Raw genomic sequence first — 20,903 nt, 5'->3', positions numbered from 1 at the left:
ATTATATTCGCCACAAGTAATGTCATGAAATGTTTGTGTTCAATAATGACAATTTTTTAACTGTTAATTTTTGTTTCACTGTGTTTAAAGCAATGAATTAACATGTGTTACGTCAAACTGATAATCATTATCGCTTGCACATGAAATTATAATAAAATTATTTACAAGATGGATTACGATTGCACGTTTTACAGGTGTGAACTGTGAACAAACACAGACAAGGTCGAACACGTGCGTTTATTGTGATCTCTGCAAACAATTCGAAGCTTTAGAAGGTTAATTACAATGGATTTTTGTTGGTCAATCTCAATTTATACGAGCTTTGAAATCATATTGTTGAGTCAATCTGACCACGATTTTGAGATGAACAAACGTACTCAAACAAAGCTAGAAACAAAACATTTAATTGCAAGGTTTAAACTTTATTTCACGACTTGAAGAACATTTCTAGCATTATGGATGAAGACTGTGGAGTCAATTAAATATTAAATACTTGATACATGTATTTGTTGGTTTTTGTCTTCGTTTTCAATTAAATCCTCCCAGATCAACCACTTTGGACACGTTAATCATGACACAAATAAAAACAATATTATGCGAGTTTTCAAAAAGTCAAACCTGATTTTTGTTCTAATATTCCCAAAGTGGTATTAATGACCTCTTGTTTCGATTTGCTTCTCGAATGGTAAATTTCCCTGCGAGAAAAACTCTGCAGGGTCGAATAGCTTCAGTTACAACTTTTGAAATATTTGTACTAACCTTTTATGCAAAAGGGTTGGTATCAAGATGAAAACTAAACTCTATCTTTTATACAATATTGAAGAAACTCACCTGTGACTTTAAGCTCTGCCATGGCGGAGACTCGTCCAGCTTTATTCACCAAACGGCATGTATAGATTCCAGCATCACTGGGCTCCAACTCAAATATCTCCAAGAAATGAACATCTTTCTCCGTGTAGATCTCACATCGACCCTCGTCTTTAAGAGACTTCCCTTTGTAGTGCCAAGATATGTCCGGGGTTGGAGTTCCTTCCACCGACACAGCAAAGTATAAAGACCCGCCTTGAACACCCGTTTGGTCCCGTGGCCGTTGTATGAAAGAAGGGGCTTTTTCGTCGACAGACGGTTTAACCTGGTAACGGGATGACAGAGGTGAAGGGGTTGCCCCAAGCCTACCCGAGGAAGTGTTCTTATCCGCTAAAGGTTTCCCTGCATCCAGCGCGGTAGCATTTTTCGTTTTCGAAGCAGGTTTGAGGATATCACGGTAGTTCAAACTACTATTTCCATTGGTTTTAGGTTTGGCAGCCGACCCGTCGAAAAGTTGTTTCTTATCACTAAGACTCGACCGGATAAAAGGCTCTCGCCGTACCGTGGATGATTTTGCCGGTTCGGGTTTGTTGCTCTCAAACCGAGCCGTGAGTTTTCCGATCCCTCCCGGTGTGACTCCGCGACGATTCATGGCAGCAGCGCTCGCTTTTGGTTTCGCCGCGGCCGTTGTTTCCTTTGGCTCACCTCCAGGGGTCGTCTTCGTGATTGTTGACACTGAGCTCGTCACGGCAGATGCCTCAATAAATAAATCATTCGATGATGAACTCTTCACAGATCCATCAACCTCGCTCGTTTTTACGCTCGAAGAATAAGAACGATCACTGTTACTTTTTTCTTCGGTTGCAATCTGACGATCATTTGCCGAAGGGGGACTGCAGACAACTGATGCCTTGGTTACCTCAATTGCCTTTTCGATATGACGACTCCCCGCTGGAATAGGAATGTCAGTCTTGTCTTTAGTTGAATTGAGTACAGACTCAGTCGCACGCTGGGAGCTAACCACTCTTTCTGTGGTCTTTTCTATTTTTACACCTTTGTCGCCTGGTACCTTGTCACTAGTCTCGTCACCAGTCTCGATTGAGGTCGTTTTCACCTTCAGGGAAACTTGTCGCTCGGGCGATCGTTCAGGTTTCCTGGAATTATTTACATCCACACTTTTTCCCCTTTGCATTTCATATCGAACCGAACTCGATTTAAACTCATATGTTTTTAGTTTCACTTTATTAGACTCCTGTGAGGACTGATTCTTTGAGAATTTCTGTATTTTGGAAGCGAGAGAGTTAGCACCTTGTCCCGGGTAGAGAGCTCTGTCAACAGACTGTGCCCTCCGGTGACTCTTGTCGTTGTTCGGGTTCCACGTTCTCGTTGTCTGCCGACTCGTTACACGCGGTTCATCCTCGACAGCAGTGTGACTTTTCAGAGGGGTACCCTTCGCAAACTTTTCAATTTTCCAGGCGAGGACGGATCCTGGTTGGCGAGAGTTCAGTGCCCTGTCCCCGATGAGCTCAAAGGTTTTCTCCGTAAGATAAGTCTTCTTTACCTCGTGATTCCCGGAAGACGCTGTCGACTTCTCGTTGTCGGTCAACGAGTCGTCGCTCGACAGTCGACCGTTCGTCTTGTCGTGTTTGACCCTAATTGACTCAATGGGTCGCGCTTTTAATATGGACGCCTCTCTCGACACGACCACCTTGGGCAAAGACTTCACTTTGATCTCCCTACCACCGTAGAATTTCCTGTCCTGTTTAGGTTCAATGTTGGATTGACCATCGGGTTTCCCGTTGGACCCAGTTCCTGAGAAAACCGAGATCTTTGTAGCGAATTGGGGCTTCAATGGCCTAGTATTTGATCCTCCGACGCCTGAGGGAGTGCGTGAATTCTTCAATAGTTTACTATACGAGGACTCATACACCTCCCGAGTCTTATTGTTGCTGCTGCCTTTATAGCTGCTGTAGTTTTTACTCTGTTCGAATTTAGAAGCTCGATTGAGGATTAGCTCACGCTTGTTCTGGAACTCCGGCGGGGGTTCGCTGGAAGATCTGACTGGTTTTCGCTTGGATTCAAGTTCCGCAATGCGAGACCTAGACGGTCTCTCGGCGGCGGCTTGGGTAACGTATGATGGCTTGTCACTAGTTCCGGATACAGCACTATTCCCTGGCGATGACGACCCCCTTGTATGGACGCCGAGTGGCGGTGAATTATAGCCGATGCTGTTCACGTTCTGTTTCGGACCTTTATTACGATCGTCGTACCGTGAAATCCGTTCTGACAATCTGCCCGGACTACCTGCTGTGTTTTTGATGGGTTGGGTATCTGTACTAGTGATCCGTCCCCGTTTGTGCCACGAATCCAACTCGAGCAAGGACGAGCTTGGGCTGACTCCTGCGCTCGTACACGGTGACGATCTAGGCGTCCAGTCGCTTGAGCTTTTTTCCCCACCGGAATCAAAATCAGATCGACTGGAAGAGGTAGTTTCCTTTGCAGCAGCTGATACCTCGAAGTGGTTGGTCAGTGTAACTTCCTCCGGTTTGTGCTGGTCTACGTTCTTCCAGGCTGTGTTGTCCGACGGTAGATTCTGCGTTGGCTCCGGGGTGACTCGTCCCTCTGATGTCACTCTCTCGCCAATGCTATGTGTGGAATGCAAGCAAATAAGAAACTACATCAGCCAATAACAACATACAATCCCAGTCATTTGAATAAGGTCATTTGTACTTCCTATGGATTCCTAGTATGCAATCAGTTTTGCTGTCAAGCCGGATAATATAAATCAGGGTGCACTGGTGAATGCTTTGACCAAAGGGTTGCGCTCGCTTGCGAAACCTCATTATTATTGCTCAGTCTAGCGCCGAGATTTTCTTTTCCTTAAATTTGTAAACCAAAACAACACCAATGGCGGTGTTTTTCCCATCAGTTTTAAAAGTCAAATGCGTAACGTTTTTTGAGCGTACAAACTGTTGTCATTTTGGATCAGTTCATTCTGTATAACAGTATGCCTAATGAAATGGACAAGGATGACATTATTTACAACAAATATAATGTTATGAAATAATACATGACCTTACATTTACATCAGACGCTAGCATCGGATTTCGAACGGGATTCCTTGAAATCAACTTTCCAAGAGGGTATATAAGTATTCAGAAAACAAATTGTTTATTTTTGTACATGTAACCTAAGATAAAAAGCAAGAACAACTGATACATGATGTAACAGGGTTCGAATGGCTATCCAGGCAACTCAAATAACACTGTAGTTTTCTTTCATACTCGAGTCCCTCATCTAAAATGGAAGGACTATAGCTACACCTTCCCAACCTGTTTACGTTAACAATGGGCCACACGAAATGTGACCTCGGTTGTATTTGTACAATCCGGGATGTTGCTTAGCTGTTGGAAGTCTATTCAGTAGATGCTTAATCATAAGACTGCTTGGCACTCCCATTGAATCAAAGGTCATTCGTTCGACACTTCTCGCTCAATAACTCAAATGTTTGTTTACTTCGACAAACATTTCAATCTTTTTTTGTTAATTCTGCCATGGGACAAACCACACACGGGTGAGCTGGGTTTTGGAGACAGAGAGTTTCTTGCTTTATAATATGTAGGACAAAATATCAAAACTGTTTGGGGGGCATGGCAGTGGTGAAACTTCATGTAATTTTCGGAACGATTAACACAATCAGAACTGATTATTCAGCTTACATTACAATGCCAGAATGTGTGAACAAATTAGTGCGTTCCATTAAAGTATATTTAGAAATAGCAACAAGGGTGCAGCAAAAAAACGTGTTAGCCTGATTATGTTTCAATGATATTTGTTTTTGGTTAACTAGTTTATTTTAATAAACTAGTTAACCAAAAAACATTTCAAAAGTCACAGTAAAAAGCCGAATTGCATTTGAATTACAAACTATTACAATAAATTTGTTAAAAATATATATTTATATAAAAAACGGGACAAAGGCCACAAAAGACCTACGATAAAAACATGGAGCACCCCCCCCCCCCAATTTTTTTTATTTTTTTATTTTTATCAAAGCACTAGATGTACTTTCATGAGATAAAATGATTGCTGATTATTTCTTTAAAGTTATGGGTTAACGGATCTGTATGATGAATAAATAAGTAAATATAAAACAAATATTAATTTACAATTCTGGTTGAAAACATACTCAAAACAATAGACCGGAGAGTGATAACTGTACTGTGCATTTTGCACCTGTATAGGTCAAAAACTGGAATCAACACTTCAAAAAGACCCGGGTCAAAATTGACCAGGATCCCTATAGGGTCAAAGGGGACCTGACCATTTAATGTGTCAGACAGAACCGTAAACTGGTTACAAGATGAGATTTAGCTCGGATATTGCGTCAATTTTAACAGATTCTAGGTCATTTTGACACAGACTTCGAACCCTGAACCAGGTCTAATCTGACCCGGGAGTGTTCACAGTGAAGTTTGCTGTCATAAATAAAAAGGGTAAGTTTTGAAATGATTTTCCAAAAATGACAAAACGTTTTTTTTTTTTTAACTTCAGGTGCGAGGTCATACAGAGCCTTCAATCGCATGTGGTATCGTGGCTTTCGTCCACCATTGACAAAATGAACTAGCGCCCTCACAGTCGATTTTGGCTAAGTATTGTGGAGTTTCTGATTTTTCATAATCACACGTCATATGACACTTTCTTGGTTCACTTTTATATAAAAAAACACACAACTATTCTATGATAATGTAGCAGTAACAAAAACAATGCACGTTTAACCACAAACAAGGACACCGTGATATATAGGAAGCAAGGAAATCGTTAACAGTTCATTAAATCTGTTTGACATCTGCGAATTAAGGATACACATTTGTCGCCAAATTTAAATTGACAATTCCATCACTCTCCCCGACTCCATGGGGTGAAATTAATAACTTATTTCCGAAACCCTCTCATGATTTAATACCGGTGTCATCTTTTTTTCCTTCCTTTCCACACTAAACACACGCCCAAAGAGTCTGGTGAAAACGCAAACAAAGACCAGACCCGAGCAGGCACTCTCTTGACGCGGTTTAAAGGCACTGGAAACCTTTGGTAATTGTCAAAGACCAGCCGTCGATTTCACAAAACTCTTCCTAACCTGACTAATCAAAGGACTAAGGACGAGTCCCAACCCTGCACTGTAACATGCAGACCTTAAGATTAATCCTAAATTAGGACGAGTCCTAACTCATAAGACGAGTCCTAACTCATTGTGAAATCGACGGCTGTATTCTTAGTTGGTGTATATATACCAACATAATATGCAAAAAAAATAACAAATCAGTGGACATTTGGACTCATTTGGTCGTCGAAGTTGCAAGAACAAAACGAAAAAAAAAACCCACCCTTGTCGCACAAATTAATTTGTGTGCTTTTAGATAATAAAATACTTCCGGCCTAAAGCCTTTTTATTGAGTAAGAAACTCTTTTTCAAAAACTACATTACTTCAGAGGGAGCTGCTTGTCACATTGTCTTATACTATTAACAGCTCTCCATTGCTCACCACAAAGTGAACAGTTATGCTAAGTAATACTTATTTTGAGAACATTATTAACAGTCCCCAGTGCCTAAAACATCTACACACAAAAATGAGTCACTACCAATAGTGTCAAGTGCCTTTAAAATCTTAAAATTATTTATTGGTCCATAAAAGAAAAATGCGCGGGCCAGCACAAACACGACGAGAAGGGTGACCCCGAGGGGCAATAAAACCCGTTCATAAATCATCGTATGATATAATAACTGGTAAACATTAGCGCTACCCTGCATTCTTTCACTGACGCGTTCGCGTGGCATAAACCATGGTGGAAGGAAAATTCTATTTGCCTTGCTCCACGCATAAACCATCCGTCTCCTGATGGTTGTGAACGGTGTGCCATTGCAACTGCGGGAATGGAAACTTGAGTGTTTTGCAAGCAAAAGTGGTTTAGTCATACTTAAAAAAAATCGGGAGCTGGGATGCATGAACATTTTTTGACTGCAACGTTCTTCTAGGGTTTTAGAGGCACCTTTCTTTGAGGGAATTTCCTACATGGAAATGAAATGTTCGATTTTGTTCCCATTAGTGTCCCAAAACAGTTGCTTCTTCCGTTTAAAACTATTTTTCAATACATGTGGTCCTATAACGAAGAAACTTGAAACTCAAACATACTGAAAAGGGACGAGGCCAATTAATTTTGCAATGGTGACATTCGGTGTAAAATGTAAGTCCTGGCGTGACGATAACAAGTGTAACTACCAGAGCCAAGACCAGGAGAAAAATAAGCCATTCGTGGCCACTCTGGGGAAGGTCTAATGATGGCTTTAGTTAAATGAAAGAAGTCTTAAAACTTTCTTTTACAGTTTGCCGACAGTTGCATGTGACCATAGCCAATGGAAGCATATTGAAAAGCATCTGCTTATGATGCTATAAATGCACGAACTCCGTCGGCAGAGTGAAGAACCATGGGCACTCTACAGTCGTTGAGTGGCGATTAACGCAAGCTTTTGTTGAGTGATTAATGGAAAAGATTTTAACGGTAACCGGTAATTGACAATGAAATCCGTAATCCAATAGACCACTTAACGTCACTTGTGAAATAAACCACCTTCGTGACAAGGTACCAGCTGCCCTAGAGCGCTTTCAGTTGGAACCCGAATGGAACTTTACTTTAAGTTTATAAATAAAGAGTTTAAGATTTTGTGAAGGACCTGTGCATTGTGTTTTTTGACAGTAGAGCTAGCTCCGGGTGGTCTGTTCCGCCCCTACCCCAAATCGGAATAAATCCATTGCTTATTTTCACAGTCAAACTTTCTCTTGACTGTTCCGAGAATGCTTCCATGTTTACAAACGAAGGCTTGAGTTGTTTATGGTTACGCCTTGTATGGTTTCTCCAAGAAGTCAAGTACCACTGGCCGGGAAAAAACTCAAACAAGAAGATGGTCTTTAACGCCCAGGGCCAATTAAGGTGTATGTTTTTACATAGAGCACCTTGGTTTTCCGAAAGGATGGTTCCTAGGATGGTAAATACGGAGCTCGAAAAGTGCCATACTGCTCATCAATATTAACGAGATAACATATTGAGCCAGGTTATAAGTTATTCGTGGTTTCCATTTATTTGTTTGTCACTTTGGTCATGAAGTTCTTGAACCACGAAGTGAACTTTACCACGAAAAAAGTTGACCTGCATTTTAGTGAGATGACACTCAAAGGTACGATTGAGATAGTCCAAACATAGTAAGTTAATGTGCTTTTGTCGTCATTTCGTAGAAAGATACTACGTTTGGCACGTACTCTTGATAAAGCGGTAGGCTATACTTCAGGGACGAAGATAGAGGTATATTTTAAGGAATGTCTGATACAAAAAACAATGCCAAACAGCTTTAGCGCTTCATAATTCAGTGGTCTTATCGTTAAAAATAAGAAGTGTGGAGTCAAATTTCATGGCCACTGCCTATACCGCGGAATTGTGTGCTAACGGACCATGAGATTTTTACGCACTTCTGGCCTTCGGATTTGGGCGCTTTTGGGCTATGAAATGTAGAAGCGTTTGTTATGCAATGGATTTGGTTGGAAATATATTTTAAAAGCAGAATGCAATGATTCACACAAACATCCCTCGATTGTTTTTGTTTTTAAATTTACTTCGTGAACTAAAAACGGTCCAGCATTTTGTGGAGTTGGTTCTCCAAACCCGCGTATAATACACCAAGTTAAATTAAAACAACACAATTTCGAGGTATAGATGTTTTGATCATTATATTCTACTTTTAAAACACCTTTGCAACCATTATTCGTTTATTAAACACCATTTTTTGAAGGGGCCTATCTCAAAGCGCCCGACTTGCCTACCACTGAAATTCGGTATACAGTTCTGTATCTCGTGGGAGGGTTTATTCTTGTTGTCCCCCTATTCATTGTTTACCCCCTGCTTTTTCTGTATGCTTTCTAACCCCATTCATGTATTTCCACTTCACTGCTTATATTTCACTTAGTTACCTGTTCATGTTTGTTGCGTTGTCATTTAGCCTTCGAGAAAGACTCTGCTAGGGTCGAAACGTCAGGCCATTAACTATTTTGGGGGTTTATTCTTTTATAACATTAATATAATATTTATTAAGAAGTCTGTTGGGATTTCTATTCGGCAACGATATTTCTGCATTAAGCGTGTATGAGTACGACAGATCATAGCAAAGAGCATTAGTCTTGGGAGTTGTGCCTTTAATCCACACACAGTAGACGACTGCATCATTATCAAAATATACAACCACATGGGAACCTTAGTATATAATAATATGTCACAATCGTGAACTAGTAATTGGAAACAAAATACATATTAATCCACCCATCTGTACTGACAGGATTAACATTCCCCTGTTGGTAATAAACCCTCAACAATTCCCTTTGGTAACAATCTATACCAACGTATTTTGGGAATAGGATCTTACATTTGAGAGATTTATTACAACGAGATCAAAGAGTGAATTATACATGTAGGAATGTAAGGTAAGTTGTCCACTTCAATTTCATGCGTGGTTCACTTCAAATGGGCGTGCGATGTTCGTCAAATGGTCCAAAAGACCGACTCTGGCACCATTTGTTACCCAAGTAAAAACAGATGTTTCGGGTTAACGAAATATGGGAAACTGACGGTTTGCGATGTCTGCGGCAACTTTCTGGTTGCAATTCGTGCACATGGTGTCAGAAACCGAATATGGCGTCCAGTAACCGAATATGGCGTCCAGTAACCGCATGTCCTACAAAAAACTATAGTCAAATTTGCTGTTGAATATTTCCAAATGACAGATAAAGCTGAGTTGCAAATCGTTATGTTACGAGATTGTGAGGGTGTCTGGTACAAGACAACCAGACACCCCCCTCTGGCAAACAATTTCGGCAACTTCGACTGACACAAATACACCACTATGATAACATGAAAGAAAACTAATAGTCAACAAAATTGCGTTCAAACTGACTGTTCATTTTCTAAATGACAGATAAGGTAGAGTTGCAAATCCTTATTTTATGAGGGTGTGCTGGTTTCTGGTGTAAGACACACATACAGCCCCCTCTGGCAATCAATTTCGGCAACTTCGACTGACACAAACATTTAAAATGCACCATAGAGCAAGGAATACATCATTACATGAATGAAAACTATAGTCCAAAAATTGCGTCCAAACTGACTGTTCATTTTTCAAATGACAGCTATAAAGCATAGTTGTAAATCTCTGTGTTATGAGATTGTAAGGGTTTCTGCCTGGTGAAAGACAAGCAGACACCCCCCTCTGGCAAACAATTTCGGCAACATCAACTGACACAAATACACCATGAACTTTTACATACCTTTTCTCAGAAGTTGCTTTTTCGTCTTCTGCATCTGACGCCTCGTCAAGCACTGAGTAGAAGAAAGGAGGAACAAGTTGATTAAAACTAAACAAGAAATCAGAGGAAACTGTGGCACCTCACCGGCTTGTAATTATAGGGTGTGTTGCAGCAACGCCTGGTTTGGGGCACAAGTGGTTTCCGAGGGGGGTTGCCCAAAATAATGACCCGTGTTTACGCTTACTGTGGACCCGGAATGCTGTGAATTGACCCAGTTCATGGGCAAATTACTGTACTGTCTGAGAACACACGTTACGTACGGAAAATATATCGTTGCTGGGCATGAGCTGCATGGGTTTGTTTTTCAATTAGTGACCTCGACTGGAGCGTGGTTGTTGTTTGGTCTAGAGGGTTTTGCTCTTTGGTCTAGCTTGATGGTCTAGGGTCTAGGCTACGGCAAAGTGTCATGGTCAACAGAAATCTTAGATTTTCGTCAAATAGAGACGTCTCCAATGTGGTTCTAATAAGTTTCTACAGACAACAATACACCAAATTTATAGTTATGATGATAGTTTCAACCCACTTGACCCACGGAGATGTCTACCTCCATATTTGACCTATTGTCTGACCATAGAGTAATGACCATGGTCTAACGAATTAAAAAACAAATTTCAAAGAAAGCTCTTTCACCTTCAAGCACCTGCTGACATGCCCAAAACCATGACCTTGATTTAAAATTAAAACCGGAAGTTTTTCGGCACACAGCGGGATCTTTGAAATAGTTTCTTATCTGTTAGTGTTAATAGAGCAAGGACATCAAAGGTAAATTCTTGACCACTAAGCCAGTACAACATTCCAGGAACAAAACACTTGAAATCTTACATTTTGTGGGCATTTCGGACCCCCAAACAAAGAAAATATCCCACAAAACGATCCCTTTTTGAATTTCCCATCATGTGTCTGATCAACATTTTTTTAAACGACACCATTTGTTATAATTCAAAATTAGACAAGCCGATAGACGCACCTGTGCAAATTATATCACTACTCATGCCACTATCATATTACTATTACAAATATTACCAGCCAAATTTGCTAGTATTTGCCTTCGAGACTATGGTGTAACCTTAAAGACTATAAGCACCAGGAGACTCACGACCGATGACGAACCCGAAGCAGAATGAGAACGCCTGAATATGGAACCCAAAACCCCCAGCGAGTGTTCGCTCCGCCCGCTCAAAACAAAGACCCCTCTCGGAGGCAATCGGTATCCATTACAAAAAGGTCCTTTCCTCTAACATGTTTAGGAACAATCCCAGCGTAAACACCAACACGCAATTCACATTGTGTCAACGGCGTCAGATTTCAGGAGGTGGGTTTTGCTACTTTATCCGAATCAAAGAATTGCGAAGGAATACGAGCAGAAAGCGGGTCAAAGTGTTGTTTACGGAGCGCTCAAATTGAAGAGAATTGAAACCCCAGAATATACCTACTGAGAAACTGCGGTTCCGGCGGTTTATATTTCATTCATTCTGACATAAATTAATTGGCTTTTTTAGGGCTAGTGCGAACTGTACGCACCAGAAGCATCAAGTGATAGACCTACGTTAAGTTTCCGTGTCACCTTTCGCTATCATTTCAGCATTTTTAAGGGGAGGCAATACACTTTAAAAACGCCCATATCAGAGTTCCCTCACCACATAACTATGTGTATTTGCCCTCAACATTATCATGTGCCCATTCTATAGAACAAAGACATTTCAATATTAAAGTTACTGCTTTTTCATAAATTGAGAGAATTTGTGTAGCCGTTGTAGAACCATGGTCATTTTTATGGTAGAACCATGGAGGTAGGTAGAACACACTTCAAGGATGCCACATCCACAACACAACCAAAAATTGAACTCAACTTAAAGGAACACGTTGCCTTGGATCGGTCGAGTTGGTCTATAAAAACGTTTGTAACCGTTTGTTATAAAATGCATGTGCAGTAGAAAGATGTTTTAAAAGTAGAATACAATGATCCACACAAATTTGCCTCGAAATTGCGTGGTTTTGCTTTTTTCTGCGAACTAAAACTGTCGGCCATTTATGGGAGTCAAATAAATGGCCGACCGCGTTAGTCGACGAGGAAAAAGGAAAACCGTGCATTTTTGAAGCATGTTTGTGTGGATCATTGTATTCTACTTTCTTTCTACCCATATGCATTTTATAACAAACGGTTACAGACGCTTTTCAAAAACCAACTCGACCGATCCAAGGCAACGTATTCCTTTAATCGTGGAGGTCTACCTCCATGACTTAATCATGTGATACTTCCGTTATAATTTACCCCCTGTCTTGTTTGTATGTTCAGTGGCTTTCATTTAGTTTTGAGTTATATTGAGTTATAAAACCCGCCTCCTATTACTTGTACAGGAGCACTGGCAGTTCCCATGTCTTTATCCAAATTTCATTCGAGATGTTGCGAGATAAAGTGGGTATAATGCGCGATAACACGAGATTAGACGATAAGTCCACTGCACAATTGCATAATCTACTTATTATACCTATGATTATACCTATCGATCAAGGAAGGCAAACCCCCCCCCCCCCCAGGAATGTAGATATAAACATGATCTTAATGAGAAAGGGGCGTCAACAGAGGGCGCACTGGGCGTTTAGTTTATGTTATGGTTTCTTGAAGATAATAATGGTGAAAGTTCGAGTAGCGACCAAGTAAACCACTGGTGAATACACCATACGCACGCAATACATCCTCGGTACCAGGCACAATCGCACAATGGTCGACTGTAGTCCTCGGTGCTCAAACTTGACCCGAGGCTGGATTTCGCAAAGACTTTAAGAACAATCTCGAGTAAGGGCGAGTTACTCGTCCCATGCTCGTCCTAACTTTAGTCTCCTGGGCTGTCACTTTCTCCACGATCAGATCGCAGATAGTATCCAAAATCGAACCGATGTACATCGACTGTATCGCCAATACTCGGTACGCGTTTTGATCCCTAGCTAGACCAGCATGCACCCCATTCAACAATTAGCGCTTGCGCACTTTGCGAAAAGGTGTATGTACATGCTTTGAGTTGACTGGCAAGGTTCTGTGAATCGAAGCCAGTCCTGGTCAATAAACTCTACTTTCTTGAGAAGCCCCTTTCAGTTGAATTATTTCGGGAGTGTTTTCGGAGGTGTTCTCGGGGGACGGAACTCGCATTGAGACGGATAAAGCCCTCCTGTACGGTTGGCTTACATCGGGTCCCAAGTGGCGTTTGACTTGTACCAGTCCAAAGGCTTCCGCGTTTTGTTGACAGTTTTCTCTGACTTCTGTGCCGAGGTTAACAAAATACGTATGACAGGAAGGGGTGTCTTATCTACTAGTCAGCTTTAACCCAAAACAATAAATAAAACACACAAAACAACAGCTCGAAGCCAAAGTAATGTTTGGTCCCTTAGAACATTCGGTTTAAAAAAGAAATAGCAAAGCGACTCTTGTTTTCAGAGTACTTTTGTTTTGAAAAAATAATATAAAAAAAAACACTCTGGCTTCGGCAAATAGCTCCAAGGAAAGGTTGTTGTACTCAAATAGGCCTAAACCAACTGAAAATTTCGTTTTCAGTTTCGCCTCACACACAAGAACGCAGAATTCAGACCAAATCGTGCCGAAGAAGTCTTAAGTTCGGTATGTAAAAGTTCCTTTGACATTGGTATGATCGAAATATGGAGGAATTGTTTAATCTCTCTCTCTGTAGTTCAGATAAATTGCAATTGACCCTGTGCGGTGGTGTACAAGTAAATAAATAAATAAATAAATAAATAAATAAATGGAATGTCACTTATCTGTTACCTTTGTGTATTTGATAACGAATGAGATTTACTAATACTATTGTAACTCCAACTTTGATTCCCTTGTGGTTCATTATATGATTATTGTTTAATTGGTTTAATTATATTCAGTATATTTACGATGTGTGTAATTTATATTGTGTATTGCATGAATGCAAGGAAATTGTCCTCCATGGTGTAAACAATCAACTGAATTATTGAAAGTGGAGTTGGATTTATACGGATTGGATGACTAGCAGACGTTTTAAGTGAACGGTTTCCCTTGTATACAGCAAAGCAAAATGCTACACATTCAATTAGCTGTGTCAGTTGCCACATAAAAATGACCATTTGCCACTCAATATTTGCAATTCAGTGTGCACACAATAAGTTCACGCTAATTGTTTTGCTCAGTAAGAAATTGCTGGACGAAATCGCTCCCTGGTTTCTTTTCTGTTCCCAGGTCACCCTAACACGTCCATCATCCAGACCGTAGAGCAGTCCAGACATACAAACTGTGCCTCAAAACACCCAAAATGACCTCATTCAGGACGGCCAAAGCGTTTTACCCTCTCGGCAAAACGTAAGTGTTGGGCTCTCTCAAAGAAACCGCCACAACCACAACAACAACAACAACACAAACAAAATGCATCAGGAATGTCTTTTTTTTGTAACAGGCTTCGAGAACTCAAGATGTATTCTAACATACTTGCTTGAAAACAATTGCAAGTTGAGAACAACATCACCAAAACAAGGTTTTTCTTTTGTGACAACCGAAACCAAACTTTCGTCGCAGTGAGTCAACATGCCATCTTCAATCTATACTAGTTTCCCATTTTGGTATTTCACTTTTGAAAAAGATGGGAGCTTAAAGAAGGGAACGGTTATGTACAGCTACAATTGTTATTCAGGCTTGTGTATTGATTACTGATACACACACAGTCAGAACCAGACAAAAGATAGTTGTTACAATGCACAGCAATGTGCGTCCACAACTAACGGTGTGTTGGAGTGCAAATAATGATTGGATGTGTTTATGACCTTTGTGTTGCGCAAACTTCCTCACTGAGTTGCATGCAGCATTATCACATGCATTTTATATAACTGTTTACAAAGACATGAAGTGTAAAGTACTTCATTTCATCATAGTGTCATGTTTTAAAGGCAGGGTGTAGTTTTGCTAGTTAGCTCCACAAGTTAATGACCATTAACACATAAATTGGTGAACAAATAATTGAAGGTTGTTGGAATTTTGTTATTATAAAGCATTGCTTACATCCCATTTGAAGTAATTAATTTTTAGAGAAAATGTTTTTTCACCCACAAATTTGAATCTGAAAGAAGCCTTTCCAATGCATCTGAAAACACACCATCTCTACACAAAAATTGTATTTTTTTTTCTGCTAATATTTTCTTGCAGCTGCAATGAGCAATTGAGCAAAAATTGTCACAAGTTATTTTATGCATACGTCATATGTTTGGATGTAAAGTGATATTTTCTTTTATTTCCAACACTTGTTGTTAATGTATTGGCTACTTTAAATACATTATTGTAGCCCTGGGCCGAAGGGTTTTATATTGTGTTATATCGTTATATTGCTCCTTTTGAAATTTTATTGACGTGGAACTAAGGTAAAAAAACACACCAAGTGAACAATTGGCCTCGAAATGAGCACGATTGCCCACATAAAATGTAATCTGGAATTGGTTGTAACTCGGTGATAGATAACACATTTTTGAAAACAATAATCTCGTTTTGTCTATATTCCTATTAAAATAACGTTTTTGAAGGCTTCATCTTGTGCTTTAATTGGAAGAAATTTAAGGGGATTAGACAAACGTGTCCTTCGGACAATTCACTCATCTTATTAAACAGACACAATATTTCTGTCACAAAAGGGAAAACATTCTTTCGTCAAACAAAAGTAAGGTGGGATTTATGTTGTGGATAATTATATTTCTTATTCTGGTTCTTTCGCTGAGTGGTTTCGGCACAATGAATGACACTCCACTGAGCATCATTAGTGGAGCTCGTTAGTAAAGCCCCTTTCACACGGCAGTAATTTAACAGGGGTCCCTTGATTAATTTTAGCATTGTTGTGAATTGTAGAAATAGTTGACAAGATTTTACAAAAGACCTTGGACAGTACAACAAATTTGTTCTTTCACACGAGGTTCATTATGTAAAATTGTACAACCATTGCTGTAGTGTGAAATGGGCTTTTGATAAACTAATAATTAGGCTTCAACACCTGAAAGAGGGGCTCACCTTCGACTAGAAGTTCAGCCTCGCTGAAGGCTGTCCCTGCGGCATTCCTTGCCTCGCATTTATACAACCCATCATCATCGGCCTCTGCCTCCCGTATGATCAGCGAGCAAAGATCTACCTCATCAAACTCAATCCTGTAATGGCGATCCTCTTTGATCTCCTTGCCATCTTTGTACCAGTATACCTGAGGCTCTGGGAATCCAGAGATTCGACAGTCAAACCTGGCCGCGCTGCCTTCGAAGACATCGCAGTCGCGAATGTCCTCGAGAATGGCTGGCGGTTGGTAGGTACGCTTGCGGGCCCGGTGGCCACGGAACACGGCCTGTATGGCGGTGGCCGCCTCGGTTACATCCTTGGCGGGATTGTCAGTATCAATATCCATGTCTTCCGAGTCTGAGGTGTGGCTGTTGAAATCGGCAAGTCCCAGATCAGAAGTACGGTCGTATTCGGCGAAGTCCGAGGTTCGATCAGAACTCGTGAGATCACTGCCGTAGTTTGAGAAGGGAGCCTCACCGTCTGTTATGGTCGACGAACCGCCCACTGATGTGTTTGTGCTTGGACTAGTAAACCCATCGGTGTTGTTATCTACCTGTTTGCTGATGATGCCCGTATCAATAACTCTGCGGGGAGGCACTGCAGAGTCCTCTACGTGATAGATTTCCGGAGTATCTACCTGTGTGACTGGTTTGCTGACCGGCTCAACCCGATCGTTCAGATCGATAACCGACTCTTCACCACCGTTAGCAGCAGGCTTGGGGTCCTCGGTGTCTTTAGTCTCTCGCTGGGCGTCTTCCTCACGCTTTGCCTTCAGCAGATCGGCCAAGGAGGTGCTACCCGCACTGCCTACAAGTGGATCTTGACCGGTGGACTTCTTGTGATTGCTGAACAGACGTAGGGCTGTCATACGACCAATAGCTCTTACTGCAGTGGCTGTTTTCTACACCAAGACAAAAACACACAACAATTTGTTATTTAATGGGTATATGTATGTATGAATGGAAGAACGGCACTAACAATTATAAGTCTTTTGGCAAACCAAAAAGCTCAGAATCCGTCTTGATAACACAGCCACTGTTCTGAGTTTACCAGCAAAAGACAGCAACCTCGGAGAAAAAAATCTAATTTGGGGATTAATATAATCGAGTAACGGAGGCCAGTCAGTCTCCTTATAAGAAGCAATCTTACATGGATAATTCCCCTACTGGGCTGCTCCGATTACCCGCTCCATGACTACACACTATGTTCTCCTTATAGCTCCTTAGTGTTACGCATCCTTGGACACACTATTAACAAACACAATGAGGCCAACATTACTGTGGACAGAACCGCAGGTATATGCAAATAATCCCTGGCGAGCTTTACTGGCAACTGTACAATTAAACACTTGTGTACAAAGGGTATCTTGTTTCTATAAAAAGGGGATACTCTGATCCCAGCGCTTGTATCGCCTTTACCGGAGCCGGAAGCCTTGCAGAGGGTGATATAGGAACAAAAAGCTCTTGAGGATTTATGTGGCCTCATTGTAAGGACTATAATAAGAGTGGCTAAAAACACCCCAGTTGCCATACCACACACGTTTCATGCAAGTATGCAGACGGTTGCTATAAATGCGAGAACTCACACATTGCTGAATGTGCGCTAACAATGTGTGCTTAAAGTTGAATCCCTGCAAGTGGGTAGACTCAACACATTCCATGTCAGATAAAAGTTGGCAGCCATAAAAAAAATGGTTATCCCCTGTGATATTATATGGGAGTGACCAGTGACCACCGGCATCGTTACACGTTTAATTAGGTCAATAGTTAAAAGAAGAGCCCCCCCCCCCCCCGCTGGCAAATGACACCGAATGTAATTATGGAGAAAATGTGAAGTAGCCTGGATATAATATGATATAATGATCTTTAGGGCAGAGGTCCAAAGTAACTTTAAAGGGCACCCAAACCAGCAAACTATTAAACAGCAGCTAACAGAAGCACAATATCAAACCATGGAGGAATGTCCTTCCTCCATAATCAAACTAAGGCCGTGTCCGAATGGTGGCTATGGCTACGGCCGTTGCCACAGGGGTGTTGCTAAGGGCGTCTATACTTCACTGCATGACGACGCGACGATCCAGCCGTAGCCGTACAGCCGTAGCCGCCAATTCGGATACGGCCTAAGGCCGTATCCGAAGTGGCATCATCTAAAGCTACGGCTGTTGCTAAGGGTGTTGCTAAGGACGCCCTCTACCTCAACGCAGAAATCTTTCCTTATAGCCCTAGCTGGTAGCCGCCAGTTCGGACACGGCCTGAGAAGTAGACTTGATTCAAGTCCCATTCTCGTGTGAGAAGGTCCATATGCATATCACTCCAACTTACTATCAAACAGCGTGGCAAACAGTACAGTGCGCGCTCGCCGTCAAAATGTAATCCCAAGAACAGGTTGGGGAGGGTGGCATGGGATTGGGACTTGAGTCAAGTCTACCTGAGAAGCAGCCCAACTCCTTCTGACCTCGACAACAGCTCAGCAAATCAAGCATTCATTGCTGTATGGACGATAGTTGTTATAATTCACATGATCAAAACAAACGGTTTGGGGTGGCCGCTCAGTAAACAGGGAGCCACAGCAAGTATGTGGACTTAAACCATAAGTAATTAAGCACATATTGATGATTGTTATTAAAATAAATTATCAAATAGACAGTTATAGAATTCTTTGTGGCAGGCTTCTTATATGCGAAGGTTAACTATAGGCTATATTTAGAACATGAAAGTCTCGTTATATAATACAGTACCAAGATTTGGCTACTGTACCTCTGTAAGCTTTTTAACACAAAAAACGTGTCAAACTTCAGAAAAGAGTACAGAAAAATTCGCTCTACTCAGAAAAAGGGTTGCTAAGCGGGTACCAGGTAGCCGGTTTCTTCCAAAATGTTATATACTGCTGCAACAGGTGTCTCCAAGTGTTTGCTTAGCGACTAAATCTGTCAAGCAATAAAGCCTTATTTTCTGCTTATTGACACTAATTGACAGATTTGTGAAGTTGAGCAGAGGCTCAATTTATTAAACTGAAAAGCAGGTACTCAGTCACAACTAATGGTATTTCGGTTCCTTTGTACTGAGCTAGGGGATTTGCAAATTTGATTGAGGCCTTTCCTTGGGGTAAGAAATCAAACGGTCAAGTAGGCCTATTGCAACTCTAATTATTGCAAATTGGCGTTACCGCAAGCTAATGGGTGCAGTCTGAAGTTCATGCTGGTCTGTTAATACGAACCTGTACTGTATACACATTCCTCAGTCCAACAACAGCAAATTGCACCTAATCCCAAATGCAAATTGGTTTTTAAATAACTGTGCCCAAAACTTCACAATCCCTGGAAGGTGGTAACTACATTTTATCGGATTGCTGACCCCAAAACATCAACACCACACAAACATCTGTTTGAAACACAATTAAACTTCTGAGTGGAAAAAACTACTACCTCTTGAGAACTAACCTTCGTCTACACTCGGCTGCCACATTCCATACTTGGACCCTTGGCCAAACCTTTTTCGTTTTTTCTTGAAATAAGACGCCAATTGAAACTAGTATGTATAGTTCCTATATACATATATTATTTAAATTACTTATAATCCTGTCGAAATGCAGGGAGTTTACAATTTAACTTTAAGTCGACATCCTGACACAAGGAAGTCGCCTCACCCTGATATTTCGGAGAGACGTTTTGCTGAAACCAAGTTTGACTTGAATAATTTACATGACTGGTCTTGTATTTTCCTCCTCCCAATGGTTTCAGTTTGAGGGGAATTGTGCCTTTGACGATAGAGGTATGGAAATTGGCACAAATCCAGAGTAATGTCATGAGAATTCTTTTTGGCTATATTATGACCATTGGAAAATATGTGTTTTGAAAAAAAACCCACATTAATACAGAACAGCAATTTTCAAAATTTTCAAAATGGCTGCTATCATTGCTTGTCAAACTGTGTTCACCTGCGATGGCCCTGTATAGCCAAATATTTTGTCATGACATATCATCAAAGACATCGTCCTATATTACCTGCCATATGATGTTGGGGGAGATCAATTTTATCAAGGTAAGTCTACTTCTTTGGTTTATTCAATTGTTGAATTTCTCTTTATCTCGATTGCGTGGCACTCACGGAGCACCATATACTCTGTAATTTTCAAATTAAGATGCCAATTTGTTATACCGTGAGGTAGACACCACATCACCATGTGTGGGCTCGCGTATAGAATCACTTCAAAGAATACATCACGAGCCATAATTTATCGGTTGTTTATGATTACCACATTTTAGCCAAGTCCGTAAATCATCGAACAGTTGTCGAAAAGTCTTTTGAGAGGCAACTGCGCAGTGTTAAATATTTCCACAAGGTGGGTTAACGGTGTTTATTTGGGTAAACGTGTACATCAAATGCGGCGAATACTACACAAGAAAGGATTCACGATGTGTTAAAAACCAGTCTTTATTTTCCACATGCAAGTTTGAGAAAAATATGTCCTGACGATAGAAAGTTACAAGTGAGCATATTAAGTTTTGCAGCAAAAAAAAGTAGTATGGCCTGACGTTTCGACTCTAGCCTATAGTCTTTTCTGTTAAGCTTTCGAGAAAGACCCTGCCAGGGTCGAAACGTCAGGCCATTAACAACGTTTTGCATTTA

General features: G+C 40.9%; 1 protein-coding gene across 5 annotated transcripts in view; it reads right to left on the bottom strand.

The window, feature by feature from the left end:
* LOC139940150 (myosin light chain kinase, smooth muscle-like) overlaps positions 1–20,903 on the bottom strand; it is a 102,200-nt gene that overhangs the window by 36,065 nt on the left and 45,232 nt on the right. For 3 of the 5 annotated variants that reach the window (XM_071936434.1, XM_071936433.1, XM_071936435.1), the window contains 3 exons: positions 16,240–17,176; positions 10,176–10,227; positions 832–3,452 (listed from right to left, as the gene is read on the bottom strand). In XM_071936434.1, coding sequence (XP_071792535.1) covers positions 832–3,452; positions 10,176–10,227; positions 16,240–17,176 — 3,610 coding nt within the window. Of the gene's footprint in view, positions 1–831; positions 3,453–10,175; positions 10,228–16,239; positions 17,177–17,325; positions 17,347–17,424; positions 17,487–20,903 lie in introns of those variants that run through there. The other 2 variants (XM_071936436.1, XM_071936437.1) reach the window with 2 other exon arrangements.

Source organism: Asterias amurensis, chromosome 7 (genome assembly GCF_032118995.1).
Source record: "Asterias amurensis chromosome 7, ASM3211899v1".
Classification (NCBI taxonomy): domain Eukaryota; kingdom Metazoa; phylum Echinodermata; class Asteroidea; order Forcipulatida; family Asteriidae; genus Asterias; species Asterias amurensis.
Note: the sequence above shows the minus strand (reverse complement) of the source record. Positions and strands in the feature narration are given on the sequence as shown.